Here is a 17,567-nt window from a genome sequence, read left to right as displayed (position 1 = left end):
GTTTAGTGGTTAATTAGTTCCTTTAAAACTGTCAAAGAGACTGTTTTAATCAATGCCTTTCATGAGTGGGAGTAGCTTAGTAACAAGACTATAGATAGAGTTGCCAACTGCCCGGTTGTGGTGGGCAATTGCCCGCCAATCAACCGGGCTGCCCACTGGCCAGCTGATGGCCGGCAGAGGAGCAGAAAGGGAGGAACGATCCCCTGCTCACTCCCGAGAAGGCTCCAGCCTCCTGTTCCACGCTGCAAGCCCGATCGGGCTTGTAGCATGGAAAGAGAGGTTCAGCGTTCCATCCAGCCCCACTGTGCGCATGCTCAGAGTGTGTGCACAGTGGAACCTGGAAGGCTTCAGCCTCCCCACCCCATGCTACAAGCCAGATCGGGCTTGTAACATGGAGAGAGAGGCTGTAGCCTTCCTCCCCGTCCCAGCCCTACTGTGCGCATGCTTGGAGCGTGCGCACAGCGGGCTGGGAAGGCTCCAGCCTCCCCCAGACCCCGCCCTCCTCAGGCCCCGTCCCCAAAACCTCCCACCGGTGGCGAAGAGGGACCTGGCAACCCTAACTATAGAGAACTGTCCCCCTGGAGGAAATCACAGCTTTAGAGGGCATATGTGGCATACCATACAGCCTAGAAGAAATGAAACTCCTAGAGCAGTGATGGCGAACCTTTTAGAGACCGAGTGCCCAAACTGCAACCCAAAACCCACTTATTTATTGCCGAGTGCCAATGCGACAATTTAACCTGAATACCACCCCCAGAGGGGGCCCAGAGGGAGAGGCTAGGGTTGCCAAGTTCCTCTTTGCCATGAGTGGAAGGTTTTTGGGGTGGCGCCTGAGGAGGGCGGGGTTTGGGGAAGGACTTCAGTGCCATAGAGTCCAATTGCCAAAGTGGCAATTTTTTCCAGGGGAACTGATCTCTATTGGTTGGAGATCACTTGTAATAGCAGGAGATCTCCAGCTAGTACCTGGAGATTGGCAACTAGTTCCTTAGTGTTTTCTCTCTACATATCAAGACAAATGGAAAGGTGTTTGGAGGATGGCATGTGGGCACTTCAAAGGTGGAATAGGACTGCACGCCCCTCCGCCCGCACAGACCCAGAGGGCGCCGGAGAAGCCGCTGGAGGGAAAGAAGGAAGGAAGGAAGGAAGGAAAGAAGGGAAGGGAGGGAAGGAAGGGAGGGAGAGAAAGAAAGAAAAAGAGAAAGGGAGAAAGAAATGGAGCGAGGGAGAGAAAGAAAAGTAGGGAAAGGACGGAGGGAGACAGAGAAAGAAAGAGGCCATTTATGCATGGGAGGTTTTGCCTTGGATTTGCCACTCTCCAGATGCACATTTTCCCCATCTGGATTCTCAAAACTCTGCATGGGGACTTACTGATGAGTTTTGAGAATTTGGATGAGGAAAATGTGCATCTACAGAGCGGCAAATCCAAGGCAAAACCTCCCATGCTTGAGTGGCCAGAGACAGAAAAGCCTTCCTGCTCTCTCTTGCTCTCTCTCTCTCTCTCTCTCTCTCACACACACACACACACACACACCCCCACACACACGGCCCCCGCCTCCTCCCTCAGCAGAGAAGTGGAGGGCAGCGCACGGGGCGCCGGGGAGACCCTTCCCTTCCTGCGGAGCCTCGGTGTCCTGCCCCACTCCTACACACCCATGGAGGGCTGGGGCAGGTCCTGGGTGAGGGAGAAGGAGCTGGGAGAGGAAGGGTGAAGGGGCAGGAGAGGCAGAGCAGCCCAAGGAAGGCCAACAATGCGGTGGTGTGGCTCAGGCTCACCAGCCAGCTGGGCGGCGAGCAGGAAGGCACGGAAGGGGGGAAAGGGGGGAATGGACAAAGGCCCAGAAGCCTTCCCCGATCAGGCACCAGCTGCAAAGGGGGACAAGAAGGAAAAAAGAAAAAAAAACTGCCCCGCTGACAGCTGCCCCCACCCAGCCGGGCCCACCAACAGCAAGAGAGGGAGGGGAGGGGAGGGAGGCGCCCAGAGCCTCCGCCTTACTTCCCACCCTGCGGCTCACCAGCCACCAGCCCTGCCGCCACACCCTTTGCCTATGGACGGGGCTGGGTCGCCGCCTCCCACGTGCCAGGGGCGAGCAGCAGGAGGAGGAGGATCCCCTGCCCAGCTGGGCTTCGCCGCCACCGCCTCCACCCACCCCTTTCAGAGTGGAGCTCCGGCGGAAAGGAGGCCAATCTGGCGTGGAGGGAGGGAAGGAGGGAGGGAGCCCAGCCTAGCTCAGCGTCTCTCTCTGTCTGCCTGGCTTGCCCATGTCCCTAAGCCCCCCCCCCCGGAGGGGATCTCCCACCCGGCCGGGCTGCCCCAAGGGGGGGATGCGGCAGGCTTGTGAGAGGCGAGAGGGGTGGGGCAGAGGGCGCCTCCTCCGCGCCCACCAGCCAGCCCCTTCCCTCCCCCAGCACAGGCCCAGAGGGCACCGGAGAAGCCGCCGGCCATGCCGAGTGTGGGTGCTCGGCTTCTGTTCCCCACTCTCCCACCCGCCTGGCTGGCCGCGCGCGCTCCAGCGGCAACAATGGCGGCAGCTTCTGTGGGAGGGTACGGGGGCCACCACCAATGATGTCGGAGGTTCCCCACCCCTGGGCTACAGCCTCCCCCATCCGGGGCGGGGCAGAGCCGGAAAGATCAGCGGCTTGGAGGAACCGCGCATGCCGGCAGAGAGGGCTACGCGTGCCGGAAGTGGCACGCGTGCCATAGGTTCGCCAACACGGTCCTAGAGTGACACCACACATCACTGAGCTCCCTCCTGTTCCCAAAATCCACCATCCCTGGGCACTACCCCTAAATCTCCACGAATTTCCTAAGCCAGAGTTGGCTACCCTGTTTACAAATGCTGTTGTACGGGTGAGAATTGAAGCCAATAAGCAGAGGCTGATTCCGAGTTGAATTTTAATTTGACATTGCCTTCTCCTTTGGAAACCTTTGGAGGTTTTTGGGGTGGAGCCTGAGAAGGGCGGGGTTTGGAGAGAGGAGGGACTTCAATGCCATAGAATCCAATTGCCAAAGTGGCCATTTTCTCCAGGTGAACTGATCTCTATCATCTGGAGATCAGTTGTAATGGCAGGAGATCTCCAGCTAGTACCTGGAAGTTGCCAACTCTACACGGACGTCAGTGTAGTGCCCCTTATGCTGGGCCCCCTAGACCACAGCAGCAGTGCAGCCCTCAGACACTGGCATGGCCTCCTGCTGGCATTCTCCTGGCGCCGACGTCCCAGAAGGCATTCCCAGGGCTTTCTGGGGGTGGAGCTGCCTAAAGCTCTTTCGCCCCAGGAGCACCTCCTGGGATGGCGGCAGTCCTGCACCATTTTTTGCGGTGGTGCAAGCCCGCTTTCCCTATGGGGGGAAGCCTTTTTTTCCTTGTTTAATTTCAGAAAAAAGGCTTTCCCCCCTTCAATGGCAGCCGGGAAGCCTCTGAGGAGGCTCCTCAGCTGCGCCGTCCTGGCCACCGCGGGTCGCCTTGCCCCACCCAGGATGCGCTGTAAGACTACTGTGGACCTCACTTTAAGAATCACTTACACTTTTGCATCGGCCACATGGGAGGCCAGTTGAAAGGCCTCTGAATAAAATTCGGCTTTTTCTGCACTCAGGACAGTTAAACATATTGAAGTAAAGGGAAAAGGGTCCTGAATAGATTGTCTTGACTGACTTTAACCCCCATTAGTGTCTATATATAAAGTGCAATTACAGAAGTGCAACCTGCTCTGCTGTCTTTGTCTCCTTTGTTCCTGAGAACAAAGTGGACCCCCTGCTCTCGCCTTGGTAACACAGGGCTGAGAGGAGGAGAAGAGGAACCTGCAGCTTCTGCTCCTTGGTACAACAAGGACTCTATTATTACTAATAATTTGCAGAACACACAATCCGCAAAGTGCTTTGCAATTGCTCAGCTCTTTCCGCCTCAAAGTCACTCAGAGAGTGAGCCAATTATTATTCCTGGTTTTACAGATAGGGGAGTCGGGGGGGGGGGAAGTGACAAGTTGTGATTTGCCCAGGAAAACAAGAGTTGAACTGAAATTGTAACTGAGACTTCCCAAGAACAGTTTCCTGAATGCCAGCAGACCTGAGGGCCCGAGGCAAGTCGTGTAGTCAAATCACAGTTCAAAGGTGTTTCGGGTCTGGGTCCAAAGCCAGTGTCAGAGGCAAAAGTCCGAATTCCAAGTCAAAGTCAGTTACAAGGTCAAGGCCACAAGAACGTCTGGAGATGTCAGAGTCCAAACAAATTTTTCCCACACTGGCCTGGATGCAAGTGCCTGCTTAAACAGGGTGAGCCAGCGGTTGTTTGTTCCTCTGACTCAGCATTCCCTGCTGGGTGAAGCTCAGTAGCCTAATCACTGTCAGTAGGGAGTGCTGTCCACTGGGCCTGTAGTCTAGCACTCCTTCTATGCTTGTGTAGGAGTACTCTGAATCTTTGGCACCTCTTCTCCAGTGTCTTTGGGGGGCTCTGGTGACACTGCTTGTGGCTGGCCCTCTGACACAGGTAAGTCCCCTGCTCTGGGCGGTTGTAGGTACAGTGGGGGGGGGGACTCATCTGTCTGTGCCTGCTCAGCTTGCTGCTGTTCCTCCCTTCCACTGCCTGCTGCTTCAAGGTCCTCCTTGTCTGAGGAAGCCACATCAGGCTGCCCCATGACCAACAGCATGTTATCTGCTGGACCACACAGGGCTGACCCATACATTTTGGAAAATGTCCCTGCCCTCCTTACTCCCAGGAAAATAGCACCTGCCTTTCTCACCCCTCCTCACACTGTGGGGAGGCAGAGGAATGCGGGAAGGTGATGTCCACTCCCCTCCCCTCCTCATAGTGGGGGGATGCTGGAAAGCAGTGCCTACTCTCTTCACAACCCCATGCTGCAGGGAGGTAGGAAAATGGCACCCACCCGCCTCACTTCCTCAAGCTGTGGTGAGGAGCTACCCACCTCCTTGCCCTCCACCACCATGGTGAGGCACCACTCAGGTAAGTAGGAAGAGGGCCAGGCTCACTGCATCTTGACCTCCCAATGGAAGGAGGGAGCTGGTTCCCTGTGTTGTGGGGCAGTCAGGACTGGATGGCAGAGAGGACTTATCAGAGGAAGAGGGGCCCTGTGTAGCCAACCCAGAGCCAACAGAAGATGGCCAGTAACGGACGGAGGCTCAGAGCTGGGCGAGGAAGCATGCCCTACCCCCAGCCCTCAGCCAGCAGACAAAGGGCAAGCAGTGGTGCCCAGCCCTTCCAGCTCACCTACACCTTTGGAGCGACATTGGCGCAGACTCCAAAGGAGTTGCGAGAGAGAAGACGCAGTGCTCGCCTCCAGAGCCAAAGGCAGCTGTTTGCCAGTAGCGGAGACGAGTTGTTGTAGGATGCTGACTGAATCAGTGGGAGCAAAGCATAAAAGGCCCTCAGGGGGATCTGTTGGCCATGGCTACAACGCGGACAGCAAATGCTTGCCTGACACCACTCTGCTGCCTGAAACTCTGACCTTAGCTGGGTTGATAGTGCTTGCTGAAACTCTGCCATCTGACCTTGGACTAAAAGACTCTGACTTCTAGAACCCTTCTTGCTCCCTTTTCCCAAGATACTGCAACCTGATACCGGTAACCTGCTAATCAGTACACCCTGGTGGCCACCCTTTTGGGCCAAGGGTGTCTCCCAGGTTAGAGGGGCTGGCCAGGCTGGGGTGTGTGAGTGACAGGGCTGGATGGAACCCCTTCATCACTCACACCCAAGACAATTGCCTGGACCTGCCTTGGGCACAGGCTGGCTCTGGGATCACACTGGCTCCCTGCACTCACAGCTGCAAGTATATCCTCAAAGTATATCCTCAAAAACTACCGCCTGCATTACTGGACTCAGCCTGAGGCACCTTTAAGGCTAACCAATTCATGGGTCTGAACCAACTTCTTCCAATGTTTAATAGAAGGTTAAAAAGGCCAAACAGTAAAAGAGAAAGAAGTAGGCGTATCGCACTGCTGTGCAGAGCACAAATGAATATAAGATCCAATTAAATGAACACACTATCCAATGAAAGGAGCAAATAACAGTGGTGGAATTACATTGGTCTGCATATGGTACTTCCCTTTTCATTGTGGTGGTTGAACATGGCAATATCAACCCATACAATGCAGGAATTACAGTTTTTTTTCCTGCTATTACTTCCAGAAGACTAGCAATGTCCGTTTACTGAATAAAATAGTTCACAGATCTGAGGTGTCGTGGTGCAGGCAAGGAGCGAGGGTTGGAAGCGTAGTCCGGGGAACAGTCCAAGGTCATTCACAGTTCAGGCAAAGTCCAAGATCTCAATACCGGCAAGAGAAGTCCGAGGCGTTAGTCAAAGTCAGTCCAAGGAGTCAGGATACCAGGAATCCAAAGGACAGCAGGGAAACAAGGCCGGTACACAAGGAGGTTGGTGACAAGTTGCTTGCACAACAGCCAAGCCTAACTGATGGCTTAAATCCCTTCTCCTGCTGCTGTAGCAGAGCCAGCTGATGCTTAGGCTGAGTTCACAGGTGGTGCTTCAGCCCTGCTCTTCCTCATCACTGCTACTGAGGAGGTTCCTCTGTAAAGCCTTCAGTCTAGCACTCTGCCTTCTCTGCTGCATTGCCAGATGGACCTGTTTTCTTCTCTGCTCCAGTGGCCTTGGCGAGGCCTCTGGAGACACTGCATGTTGCAAGGTGTCAGGTCCAACTGGAGTCCTTGAACTGGCAGGCTGCAGGCATGGTGAGTCATCTCCTTACTTTGGCCGATCCTCTATTCTGGCAGGCTGTAGGCCCTGTGTTTGTTCCTGTGGGACTTCTGCCTGAGGATGTCCCTCTGTTCTGGTTTCTATTTCCCCTTCATCAGAGGAGGCCTCTGCAGGCCGACTCATGACATGAGGGCACCAAGGAAGCTAACTTGTTTGTTGTGATATGAGATCTTGCAGCCAGGAGCCTATTTCACCAGATGCATGAAGTAGATAAAGTAGTACTGTACAGGACACACATACCCAGGTTAGGGTACAGTGAAGGGGGAAAACAATAGGGTGAGCTGGTTCTCCACAATTTTAGCTAAGCTTAACCAAATCGGAATTAATTTGGACAAATTGCTAATGCTCGATGAAAAAGCAGCATTCTATATAATTAAGGAATGGCTCTTAGACCATGAATACCAGAAAATATGTCCACTCAATCAGTATGTTCCCCACATAAAATGGATTTGCTAACATTGCCCGGAAAGATACAGCAATATTTCCATACACTGGAGAAACCCCTCCAACGGAGAGCTTTTATGTTAGCTCGTTTTAACTCTTTCCCATCCAAGGTTCTTTATGGGAGATTTACAAAAACTCCCTTTAACAAGAGACTATGTCCATGTGGAATGGGCCAGCCAGATTCCCTACAACGCATTATCCTGGATTGTCATTTACATGAGGAACCTCGCAAAAAAATTATATTACCATTAATTAGCAAATTGATGGCCCCTGACAGAACAACCATGCGCCAGTTCCTGTTGAATGACTTCATGACTGAGGTTATGGTGAAGGTAGCAGAGTTTTTGGTGGAAGTGGTTAAGGTTAAGATTCAATCCTAAATATTAATTGATTGTAATTTTTGTATGATCTCATGACCATAACTATTTATGCCAATAAAGGTTATATGTATGTATGTACGTAGGGGGAAAACAAGTTTACAAGGTGAGAGATCAGAAGATAACCAAAATGGGAAGAATGCATTCTGATGGCAGAGTTACACCTTTCTAATGGGCTTAGAATGATGCAGCTCTGTTTAGGGTCTCACTGCAACAGATCTAATACATCTGGGGATCCCCAACCTGGTTAAGCCCATGGGCATTATTGGAATGTTGAGAGCAGATAGTGAGTCCCACCACAGAATGGCTGCCACGAGGACTGGGATCAACCATAACATGTTGGGGAGGGGTTCAAGCCAGATTTATCCACGATGGCAGTACCTGTTTCTGAATGTGTGTTCCCTACAGACAGAAAGATGATGCCTCCTGGGCTCTTCGGAAACACCCGCTCTACTGAAGTGGTGGAAAGCCAGGAATGGCTCTTTGCGTTGGGGAAAGAGAGGCTTGGGACAAGAAGGAAGTGGTTGCCAGGAAACTAGGGTAGCTGGCCAAAATCTGGCAACCGGTGGGAGATTTGCCCCAGGGAGGCCCTCACCAGCAATGTTGCAATGCCACTGACGACGTGGTGGTGTCACTTCTAGCAATGAAATCATCACATGGGGTGGTGGTGCTTTAACCATAGACCACAGGGCAAATTCACGCAGCTGTGACTTACCGCGGCTGCCCGTTGCGGTCAGCTGGGCGACAGTTTGCACTCTGAAAGGGAGTTTTTGGGGCAAGCATTGCTGCTCCAACCCCTGGCCAAATGGCCAGGAGCTTCTGCCCGCCCCCTCCTGCTCTTCAGCCTATGGCCGAGCAGGGGCGAGTAGTGAAAGCAGGCGGGCGTCAGGGGCTGATGACACAGGCGCTCTCTGCATTGCCCGCCTCCTTCACCTATTTAAGGAGGTGCCACCTGGCTGCCCAGCCTGTTCTTTTCTGGCAGCGGCGGATCCCGCCCACCCTCCCTCTGTGTTATAGTTTGTTCTTGTTTCTTTTCGTTACAGCTTAGGTGGGTTTTGGCATTGGGATGGACCCAGTTTGGGGAAGATGTGCCTGCGTGCCTGCCTTCCCCCATTTGGGGACCCCCAATAAGGGGTCTTGGGAAGGAGTACATTGTTAATGCCCAGCTCGGGAGCTGTTCATAGCTCCACTCCCAAGTGGCGTAGGCTCCACTGAGAGATTTATCTCTTAGTGGAGCCACCTATACACGGCTCCGGTTGCTACCCCAACAGTCGGGTTGGGGTCGTTCTATTGATCTATCGGATGACAGGGTGGTCATTCAATGTTTAGATCCATTTCTCCCTATGCCTCGCCAATGCTCCATCTGTTGTAATCAATAAAGCTGTGGCCTTTGTTTCCCCAACAAATCATTGCCTGTGCATTTACTTCCTTCCCTTTCCCGGCGGGGCCGCTTTGCCCACGGGGCTCAATGTTAGTGCATTGCCTGACACGGTGATGTGATTTCTGTATTGCATCAGAAGTGACATAATGGTGTTAGCTCATTGCTGATTGCCCCCCATTTCCCCCCTGCCTTCCAGCTGGGTGGTGGCGGACAGAGCCTGCAGGGGTCTAAAGGTCTCCTGCTGAAATGAGAGACCTGGCCTCCCTATAGAAAACTCATCAGTGGGTCCTGTGGTGTCCATGGGCATGTTGGGTATGTTGTTTCTGGACAATCAATTCATGAATACAAACCCTTGGCATAACACCAAATAGAGAACAACAGGTTCTTGTAGGTTATCCGGGCTGTGTAACCGTGGTCTTGGAATTTTCTTTCCTGACGTTTCGCCAGCAACTGTGGCAGGCATCTTCAGAGTAGTAACACTGAAGGACAGTGTCTCTCAGTGCCAAGGGTGTAGGAAGAGTAATATATAGTCAGAAAGGGGTTGGGTTTGAGCTGAGTATTGTCCTGCAAAAGTATTGTCCTGTAAGTATCAAGATAATGTGCTAATGAGGGTATGGTATGTTAATATGGAACCATTGTATCCTGAAGTGATCTGTTAATGTGTGTAATCCAAAACTAATCTGTATGGCTATTGTTGAATGTTGTCTTTGTCTGGAGGTTTTTCAGGGCAGGAAGCCAAGCCTTATTCATTCTTAAACTCTCCTCTTTTCTGTTAAAGTTGTGCTGATGTTTATGAATTTCAATGGCTTCTCTGTGCAATCTGACAAAATAGTTGGTAGAATTGTCCAGTCTTTCAGTGTCTTGGAATAAGACCCTGTGTCCTGTTTGTGTCAGTCCATGTTCAGCCACTGCTGATTTCTCAGGTTGGCCAAGTCTGCAGTATCTTTCATGTTCTTTTATCCTTGTTTGTATGCTGCGTTTTGTGGTCCCGATGTAAACTTCTCCACAGCTGCAAGGTATACGATATACTCCTGCAGAGGTGAGGGGGTCTCTTTTGTCTTTTGCTGATCGTAGCATTTGTTGTATTTTCTTGGTGGGTTTAAACACTGTTTGTAGGTTATGTTTTTTCAAAAGTTTCTCCATCCTATCAGTGACTCCTTTAATAAATGGCAAGAATACCTTTCCTATGGGAGACTGTTTTTCTTGAGTTTTCTGATTTTTGTTTGGTTCAATGGCCCTTCTGATTTCATTCTTGGAGTAGCCGTTTGCTAGCAGTGCGTGATTTAGATGGTTAGTTTCTTCCTTGAGAAACTGTGGTTCACAGATCCGTCTTGCACGGTCCATTAATGTTTTGATTATTCCTCTTTTCTGTCGGGGGTGGTGGTTGGAGTTTTTGTGTAAGTAGCGATCTGTGTGAGTTGGTTTCCGGTAGACCTTGTGACCTAACTGAAGGTTTGATTTACGGATGACAAGGGTATCAAGAAATGGGAGTTTACCCTCAATTTCCTTTTCCATGGTAAACTGAATGTTTGGATGGATATTATTAAGATGGTTTAGAAAGTCCATTAATTTTTCTTCACCATGGCTCCAAATGGTAAATGTATCATCTACGAACCTGAACCAGACTGTAGGTTTGTAAGGTGCTGATTCTAATGCTGTCTTTTCAAAATATTCCATGTAAAAGTTTGCTATTACTGGACTGAGTGGACTTCCCATAGCTACTCCATCAATCTGTTCATAAAATTCTTGATCCCATAGGAAATAACTTGTTGTCAAACAATGGTGAAATAAGGCTGTTATATCTTCTGGAAAAATCTGGTTAATCAATGAGATTGTGTCTTTAACTGGAACCTTGGTAAAGAGGGATACAACATCAAAACTGATTAATATATCCTTTGGATTGAGTCTTAACGGACTGATTTTGTTGATGAAGTGAGTTGAATCTTTGATGTAAGAAGTGGTTTTTCCAATGTGGTCCTGTAGGAGGGTGGTCAAATATTTAGCTAATTCATATGTTGGGGAACCAATGGCACTCACGATGGGTCGGAGTGGAACGGAATCCTTATGAATTTTAGGTAGTCCATATAATCGTGGTGGTTGTGCTTCAGTCTTGCATAGTTTTCTGTGTGTGTCGGGATGAAGAGTGGAATTCTTGATCAGAATGCTAGTTTTCCTGGTAATTTTGCAAGTTGGATCTCGTTTTAGTTTTTTGTATGTGGCAGGGTCCAGAAGTTCCTCAATCTTCTTTTTGTATTCTTCTGTTTTCATGATCACTGTGGCATTGCCTTTGTCAGCTGGTAGAATAATGATTTCTGGATCTGCATTGAGGGTCTTGATGGCGTTTCTCTCCTTGCGTGTTATATTGCTAGCAGGGGGCTTTGCTTTTCGTAGAATTCTTGCTGTCTCTCCTCTTATTTCCTCAGCATCTTCTTCAGGTAGATTACGAATGGCAGATTCTACATTTGCAATGATGTCTTCCACTGGAATTTGGGTGGGAGTGACTGCAAAGTTTTCTCCCTTAGCTAAGATGGAAGTTTCTTCAGGTGAGAGTTGTCGGTCTGTCAGATTGAAGATAATCCGTTTGTTGTCAAGTTTTGGACTGTTCTGTCTTCTTTCCTGTAATTTGTTAAACTTTTGCTTCTGTCTGGAAGTATGGCTGGTTAACCCCTGTTCCATTTTTCTGTAGGTGAGATTATCAATCTTGTCCCAATCATGGCTTCTCATTTTGTGGCTAGTATTGATATGTAAGGAAAACAACTCCTTGTCTGTGGCAGCAAGTTCTCTGCGGGTAGTGTGAATTCTCTCTCGTAAGAGAGCCCGTTCTAGATGGTCATAAATGCGGTTAGCTCGTGAAGTTTTAAAGATTCTTTTACTTGTGAGAAAAGATGGAATGGTTCCAGTGTCTCTGCATCGCAGTAGAAAAGTTAAAGAACAAAGTAGATGTGCTTTCTTGTTCCGAAGTGTTTCCAATCTCCGGGTCTGTTGAACAACAGCTTTTTTTCTGTAGGCTTTTTCTTATTTTTTGCTATGATGCTTGGCAGATACACCAAACGGGGCACCCAAAGGAATATAACAGCGCTGGTATCATCAGAAAAGTACCATCAGAAAAGTGTTATGTGTGCAGTTAGTTTGTCCTTTGCTTATTAAATTTGAACATGAGGTCAACAGTGGGTGCACCCCCTCATCAGGCAAGCCGGGGCTAGATCTTTGCTATACAAAAACACTCAGAATCTCTTGCCTCAGAATATCTAGGCTGTAATGCAAGCTGTGGAACGGATTGCTTGCTTCCCTCCGCCTGCGCTTGGCTGCATGCTGTTTTACTGTGGAGAGTATTGAGGGTTGTTTTTTTTCACCCCCCTGTTCATTTTTAAACATTGTTTCTTAAGCAAGGCTCCTAGCCCCCAATAACTTTTGTGCTAGAGTTTCAGTGCATGATGTTTGAGCAGGTTTCACAAGAGACAAAAAAAAGAAGAAGTAACTATTTGCCAAAGATGCATAAGCATTTGAATTAAATCGCTGGACTAGGATCAGACCCCCCTCATTGTACATGTGTGTGTGTACAGTGCTATCAAGTTGCAGCTGACTAGTGGTTAAGAGCGGTGGTTTGGAGCGGTGGACTCTAATCTGGAGAACCAGGTTTGATTCCCGACTCCACAACATGAGATGCCCACTGTAATCTGGTGAACCGGGTTGTTTTCCCCACTCCTCCACATGAAGCCAGCTGGGTGACCTTGGGCTAGTCACAGCTCTCTTAGAGCTCTCTCAGCCCCACCTGCCTCACAGGGTATCTGTTGTGGGGAGGGGAAGGGAAGGTGATGGTAAGCCAGTTTGATTCTTTCTTAAGTGGTAGAGGAAGTCGGCATATAAAAACCATCTCTTCTTCTCTTCTTGTGGTGACCCCACAGAGTTTTCAAGGCCAGTGATTAAACAGAGGTGGTTTGCCATTGCCTTCCTTTGCAGGGTCTTCCCTGGTGGTCTCCCATCCAAGTACTGACCCTGCTTAGCTTCCACGATCTGACAAGATCGGGCTGTACTATACCTGTCTACATCCCTTCATTGTACATACATATGCTCACATTACATCATTAGCACATCTTAGCTCTCACTGCTTTCCAGAATGCTCAGTTTTAGCTGACTTAGGGCTCAAACAGGTGAGGCGAAAATTATGTATCTTGGTTCATCACAAGTCTGCAATTTGTGTTTTATAGGCAGACCGAAATGTGTGTTCTTTTGTCTCGTCACAGTTTGAGCTTCTCAACAACAATTCATACAGGCAGGGTTCGGTCCAAGCCTTCTTCGCGTGGAACTATTTGCTAACACAAAGCACAGACAAGGAGAGAAAGCAGATAAAGGAATAAAATGAATCTTTTGTGTGTGGAGTAGACAGATAGCTATAGTTCACGATGCGTTGGGTGATCTTCAAAATGAAATATGTCTTTCATACCACCTTTGAATATTCTCTTTCTGTGTTTTCTGTGCATCGGTGCCACAATCCTCTTGTTTTTGCGGATGTTTGAGAACACCACACATAATTTTTTTTGCCAGCTTAAACACCAGACAGGTATAATTTAGCTCCTCTTAAAATAGCTGGAATCTCTTAGCAGAGTGATGTCCTTGAGATTGAAAGCGGTATTTAAAAAGCAGCAGCTTCAACTCCCCCTAGGGAAACACACAATGGGCATGACTACACTATAGTTATTTTCTGTATGGAAGTCTCTCTTTGTGGCATCTGTAATGTACATCTGTCCTGCTTGGCCTGCACATTAAGGGCCCACTCTGAGGCAGCATCAATTTCAGGCATCAGCTGAGGGCCCTTTCACACAAGACTGCCACTGATTCGGCAGAGAGGTGCAGTCCACCATGGTACCCGGGCAAGTGTTCCTGTGTGATATTTAGGGTTGTCAGGTGGGTGGCAATTGCCCGCCGATCCACCCAGCTGCTTAAGAGTGAGGACCACACACAACGCAATCATGTCACTTCCGGGTTTACCCCCAGAAGCGCCACAGCCGCTTTAGCACTCAAACCCGCAAAACACCAGCATTTTGTGGGATTTGAGTGCTTAAGCAATGCGGCACTTCCAGAGGTAAACCTGGAAGTGGCATGATCACATTGTGTGTGGCCCACCTCCCAAATCGCTTCAGCCCCACCCCCCAAAAACCTCCCGCTGATGGAGAGGGGGACCTGGCAACGCTAATGATACACATTGTTTGCAAGAGTGTTCCTCATGTTCCCACTTTAAATTTTTTATGCATCAAAAAATGAATATCTTTAGTGTATAGCTACAAAATCTAAAGTATGAAGTGCACTGAGAAGCAAGTTAAAAGAGACCCAAATATGGTTGAAGAGGGGGAAATTCATAGACAGATTGGTCAGAGAACAATGAGCCTTTAAGGAGCATAAGATCAAGATCATCACCACAGCAATGAGTGGCAAGGATGAAATAATGTTTTAAGGAACTAAGGGAAGGGGGCTGAGGGAAACCAACACGACTAGAATTTATGAATCAGGCTCTCATTTGTTTATTTATGTACTTCATTTGTAGCCTGCCTTCTTCATAGAGATTCAAGGTGGACTACAACAATTAAATCCAACAACACAATAAAAACCAAGAAACGTAGTTAAAACGATGTAAAAAGTTTCAACAGACATTAAAAACAATTCCATTTTGTGCATTCGACAGAATACTAGTAGTGTGGGTGCCTTTTTGAACTCAGGCAGGCAGGCCATTCCACCAAGCGGGAGTCACAACAGAGAATTTTGGGTAGCTGTTGCTCTTACTTGTTCACAGGGCAGCGCCTTCAGAAAGTGTTGCTTAGATGAGTGCAGCTATCACAGTGGAGCATCCTGGGAGAGGCGTCCCTGCAGATGTATTGGTCCCAGGCAGTTAGGAACTTTATACGTAATACCAGCATCTTAAACAGAACCCAGAAACCAATGGAGTGACTGCGGAATAGGTGTAATGTGCACTCCACTTAGTAATTGAGCTGTGGTTTTTCATACCATCTGATGTTTTCAAGGTATCTTCTTGAGCAGTCCCAGTATATAGTGCATTGCTGTAGTCTAGCCTCAAGTTAACTGTGGAATGGATCCACATGGCCAGATTGACTTACAAGACACAGGATCTCTGGGTTAACAGGAAGACCAGCCAGGGACTACAGATCTCCCGTATCTTGGATGGGGTTATACTCCCCTTGAAAAGTCAGGTTTGCAACTCTGGAGTGCTGTTTGACACAGTGGTCACCTTAGAGAACCAGGTGGTTGTGGTGGTTCGAAGTGCGTTTGCCCAGCTCCGGCTGCTGCATCAACGGTTTCCATTCCTAGGTCAGTTAGATCTATCCACAGTGATCCATGCCTTAGTTACATCTAGACCAAACTGTTGCAATGCACTCTACCTGGGGCTACTCTTGAAGAGTGTTCAGAAGCTGTGGCTAGTGCAGAATGCTGTGGCTAGACTGCTGGTTGGGACCAGCTATGGGGAGCCTATGACCCCAGTGCTGCAGCAATTACTCTGGCTACCGATCTGCTGACGAGCCCAATTGAAGGTGCTGGTTTTGTCCTTTAAAACCCTACATGGCTTGCAACTGGGGTATCTGGAGGACCATCTTCTCCCATACATTCCTGCACAGGAATTATAATCGTGAGGAGATGCCCGCCTGACTGCCCTACCCATTAAGGATGCTTCTTTGGTGGATGCACAAGAGAGGGCCTTTGCTGTGGCAGCCTCAAATTATGGACCAACCTCCTCAGGGAGGTGCTCCCGGCCCCCTCGTTGTCGATCTTCAGTTTTATTTAGGACTGCATTTTGATCGATATAGCTTTTATTATTGGCAGTCCTAGTTGGAGTTTTTAATCTGTGGCTGTTATGGCTTTGTAATGGTTGTTTTTATTGTTTTTCCACAATGTTTTATTTATATCGTAAGCTGCCTTGAGTTCAGCTAGGGAGGAAGGCAGTTAACAGCTGTTTTAAATAAATAATAAAATAAAATAAAATGAGTCAGGGGGCAGCCATATTTACTTACTCTGGTTCTTTAAACAACAAAGTTTCTCATTTATATTTATTTATTTAGGAAATGCTTGTGCCTCCTCTATAGAGTCCTGCTTGAGGTGGCTTACAAGCAAAAACATCCTAAAATCATCATAAATTATCAATATAAAAAAACAAAAACAAGCCATTAAAAACAAGCCAGGGGGAGAAACATGGAAGTACAGGTTGAGTATCCCGTATCTGGACATCCGATATCCGGACTGATCTGAAAACCAGGAGATTTGAGCCAGCATGCAGGCATTACTCACAGGGCCTCAGCAGTGCCATTGATGGTTCAATGTACACAAAAGTATTAAAAATATTGTTTAAAATTACATTTAGGCTATGTGTATAAAATGTATATAAAACATAAATGAATTTCGTGTTTAGACTTGGGTCCCATCCCCAAGATATCTCATTATGTATATGGAAAAATTCCAACATATTCCAAAATACGGAAAGATCCAAAATATGGACCACTTCTGGTCCCAAGCAGTCCGGATAAGGGATAGTCAACCTATACAGGGTCACAACTCTGTAGGGATGGCCACTTGCTCCAAGGTGGGTAAATGTAGGATTTGCTTCTAGGGTGGGAGCGCTAAGAAGAGCAACGCAGACCAGCAGTTTATCAAATTACAAGGATGAACTGACGGTGTGGCTGTGTCCAGAAGGCAGGCACATGGTGTGTTGTTAGGAAATGCTGTTGGCCTGGGTCTGTTGCTCTTCCAAATTATGGCTCTTGTTGCAGCCAGCAGTCATTTTGATGAAACGCTGTGGGAGTTCTGATCCATCCGTCTCTCCCGCAGCCTTCCTCTGGCAGCCATTGCGACTCCCTTTAGCAATCAGTTTTTGCAATTTCAAAGGACGGTTGTTTCAGTGCAGAGAGCCCTCCTCACCCTTTCTGACAAGTCTGGAGGCCTCCTAAGAATGAATCATAGCTGTGCTATCTCCTTGCCTTCCTCTCCAGGTTCCACCCAGCCGCTGGCTTGATGGAGAGGATCCAGGCCATTGCTCAGAATGTCTCAGACATTGCCATGAAGGTGGATCAGATTCTACGCAACAGCCTCGTGAATGGAAAACGTAAGACCCCCATTTGTTTCTAAAATGGAAGAGATGGAATTGTTATGTCTGTTTATACAGTATGATGGGAACGACTTGGTACGAGCCAGGGTTCCACAGAGATTGGTCCTAGCCTCTTGTTTGAATGCTAGGTCCCTTCTTTGGAATATTTACAGTTATGAGATGCTTGGTAATGTTACTGTCCATCATCCAAGCTGTGAAACATGGGGAAATTCTCTGTGCGCACAATATAGTTATAAAACAGGGAAACAATAATCCCCTTTGCTTTTCCTTCCCCCCTTCCTTTCTCCTACCTGTTATCCTAGTCATATTAATAGTCATGCCTATTCCTAACCTCAGTTCCTCCCCTGTTAAGATCATTTCTTATATCTGCTCAACTGGCACCCACCACTGGAACCATTAAGGGTGCCATTAGAGTTTTTAAGATGTTGAAGAATTTGTAACTGGAATTGTATGTTTTTCAATTGTTGTGAGCTGCCCCGAGCCCAGCATTGCCAGGGAGGGGCAGGATATAAATAAAACAGACAGACAGACGAAGAAGAAG

At 48.5% G+C, this 17,567-nt stretch overlaps 1 protein-coding gene across 2 annotated transcripts in view; it reads left to right on the top strand.

Moving 5' to 3' along the window:
• MGAT5B (alpha-1,6-mannosylglycoprotein 6-beta-N-acetylglucosaminyltransferase B) overlaps nucleotides 1-17,567 on the top strand; it is a 250,636-nt gene that overhangs the window by 123,941 nt on the left and 109,128 nt on the right. For both annotated transcript variants that reach the window (XM_056855117.1, XM_056855113.1), the window contains exon 4: nucleotides 16,911-17,023. In XM_056855117.1, coding sequence (XP_056711095.1) covers nucleotides 16,911-17,023 — 113 coding nt within the window. The remainder of the gene's footprint in view (nucleotides 1-16,910; nucleotides 17,024-17,567) is intronic.

The sequence above is a fragment of the Euleptes europaea genome, chromosome 1 (genome assembly GCF_029931775.1).
Source record: "Euleptes europaea isolate rEulEur1 chromosome 1, rEulEur1.hap1, whole genome shotgun sequence".
NCBI classification, from domain to species: domain Eukaryota; kingdom Metazoa; phylum Chordata; class Lepidosauria; order Squamata; family Sphaerodactylidae; genus Euleptes; species Euleptes europaea.
This window is presented reverse-complemented; position numbering and strand designations above follow the sequence as displayed.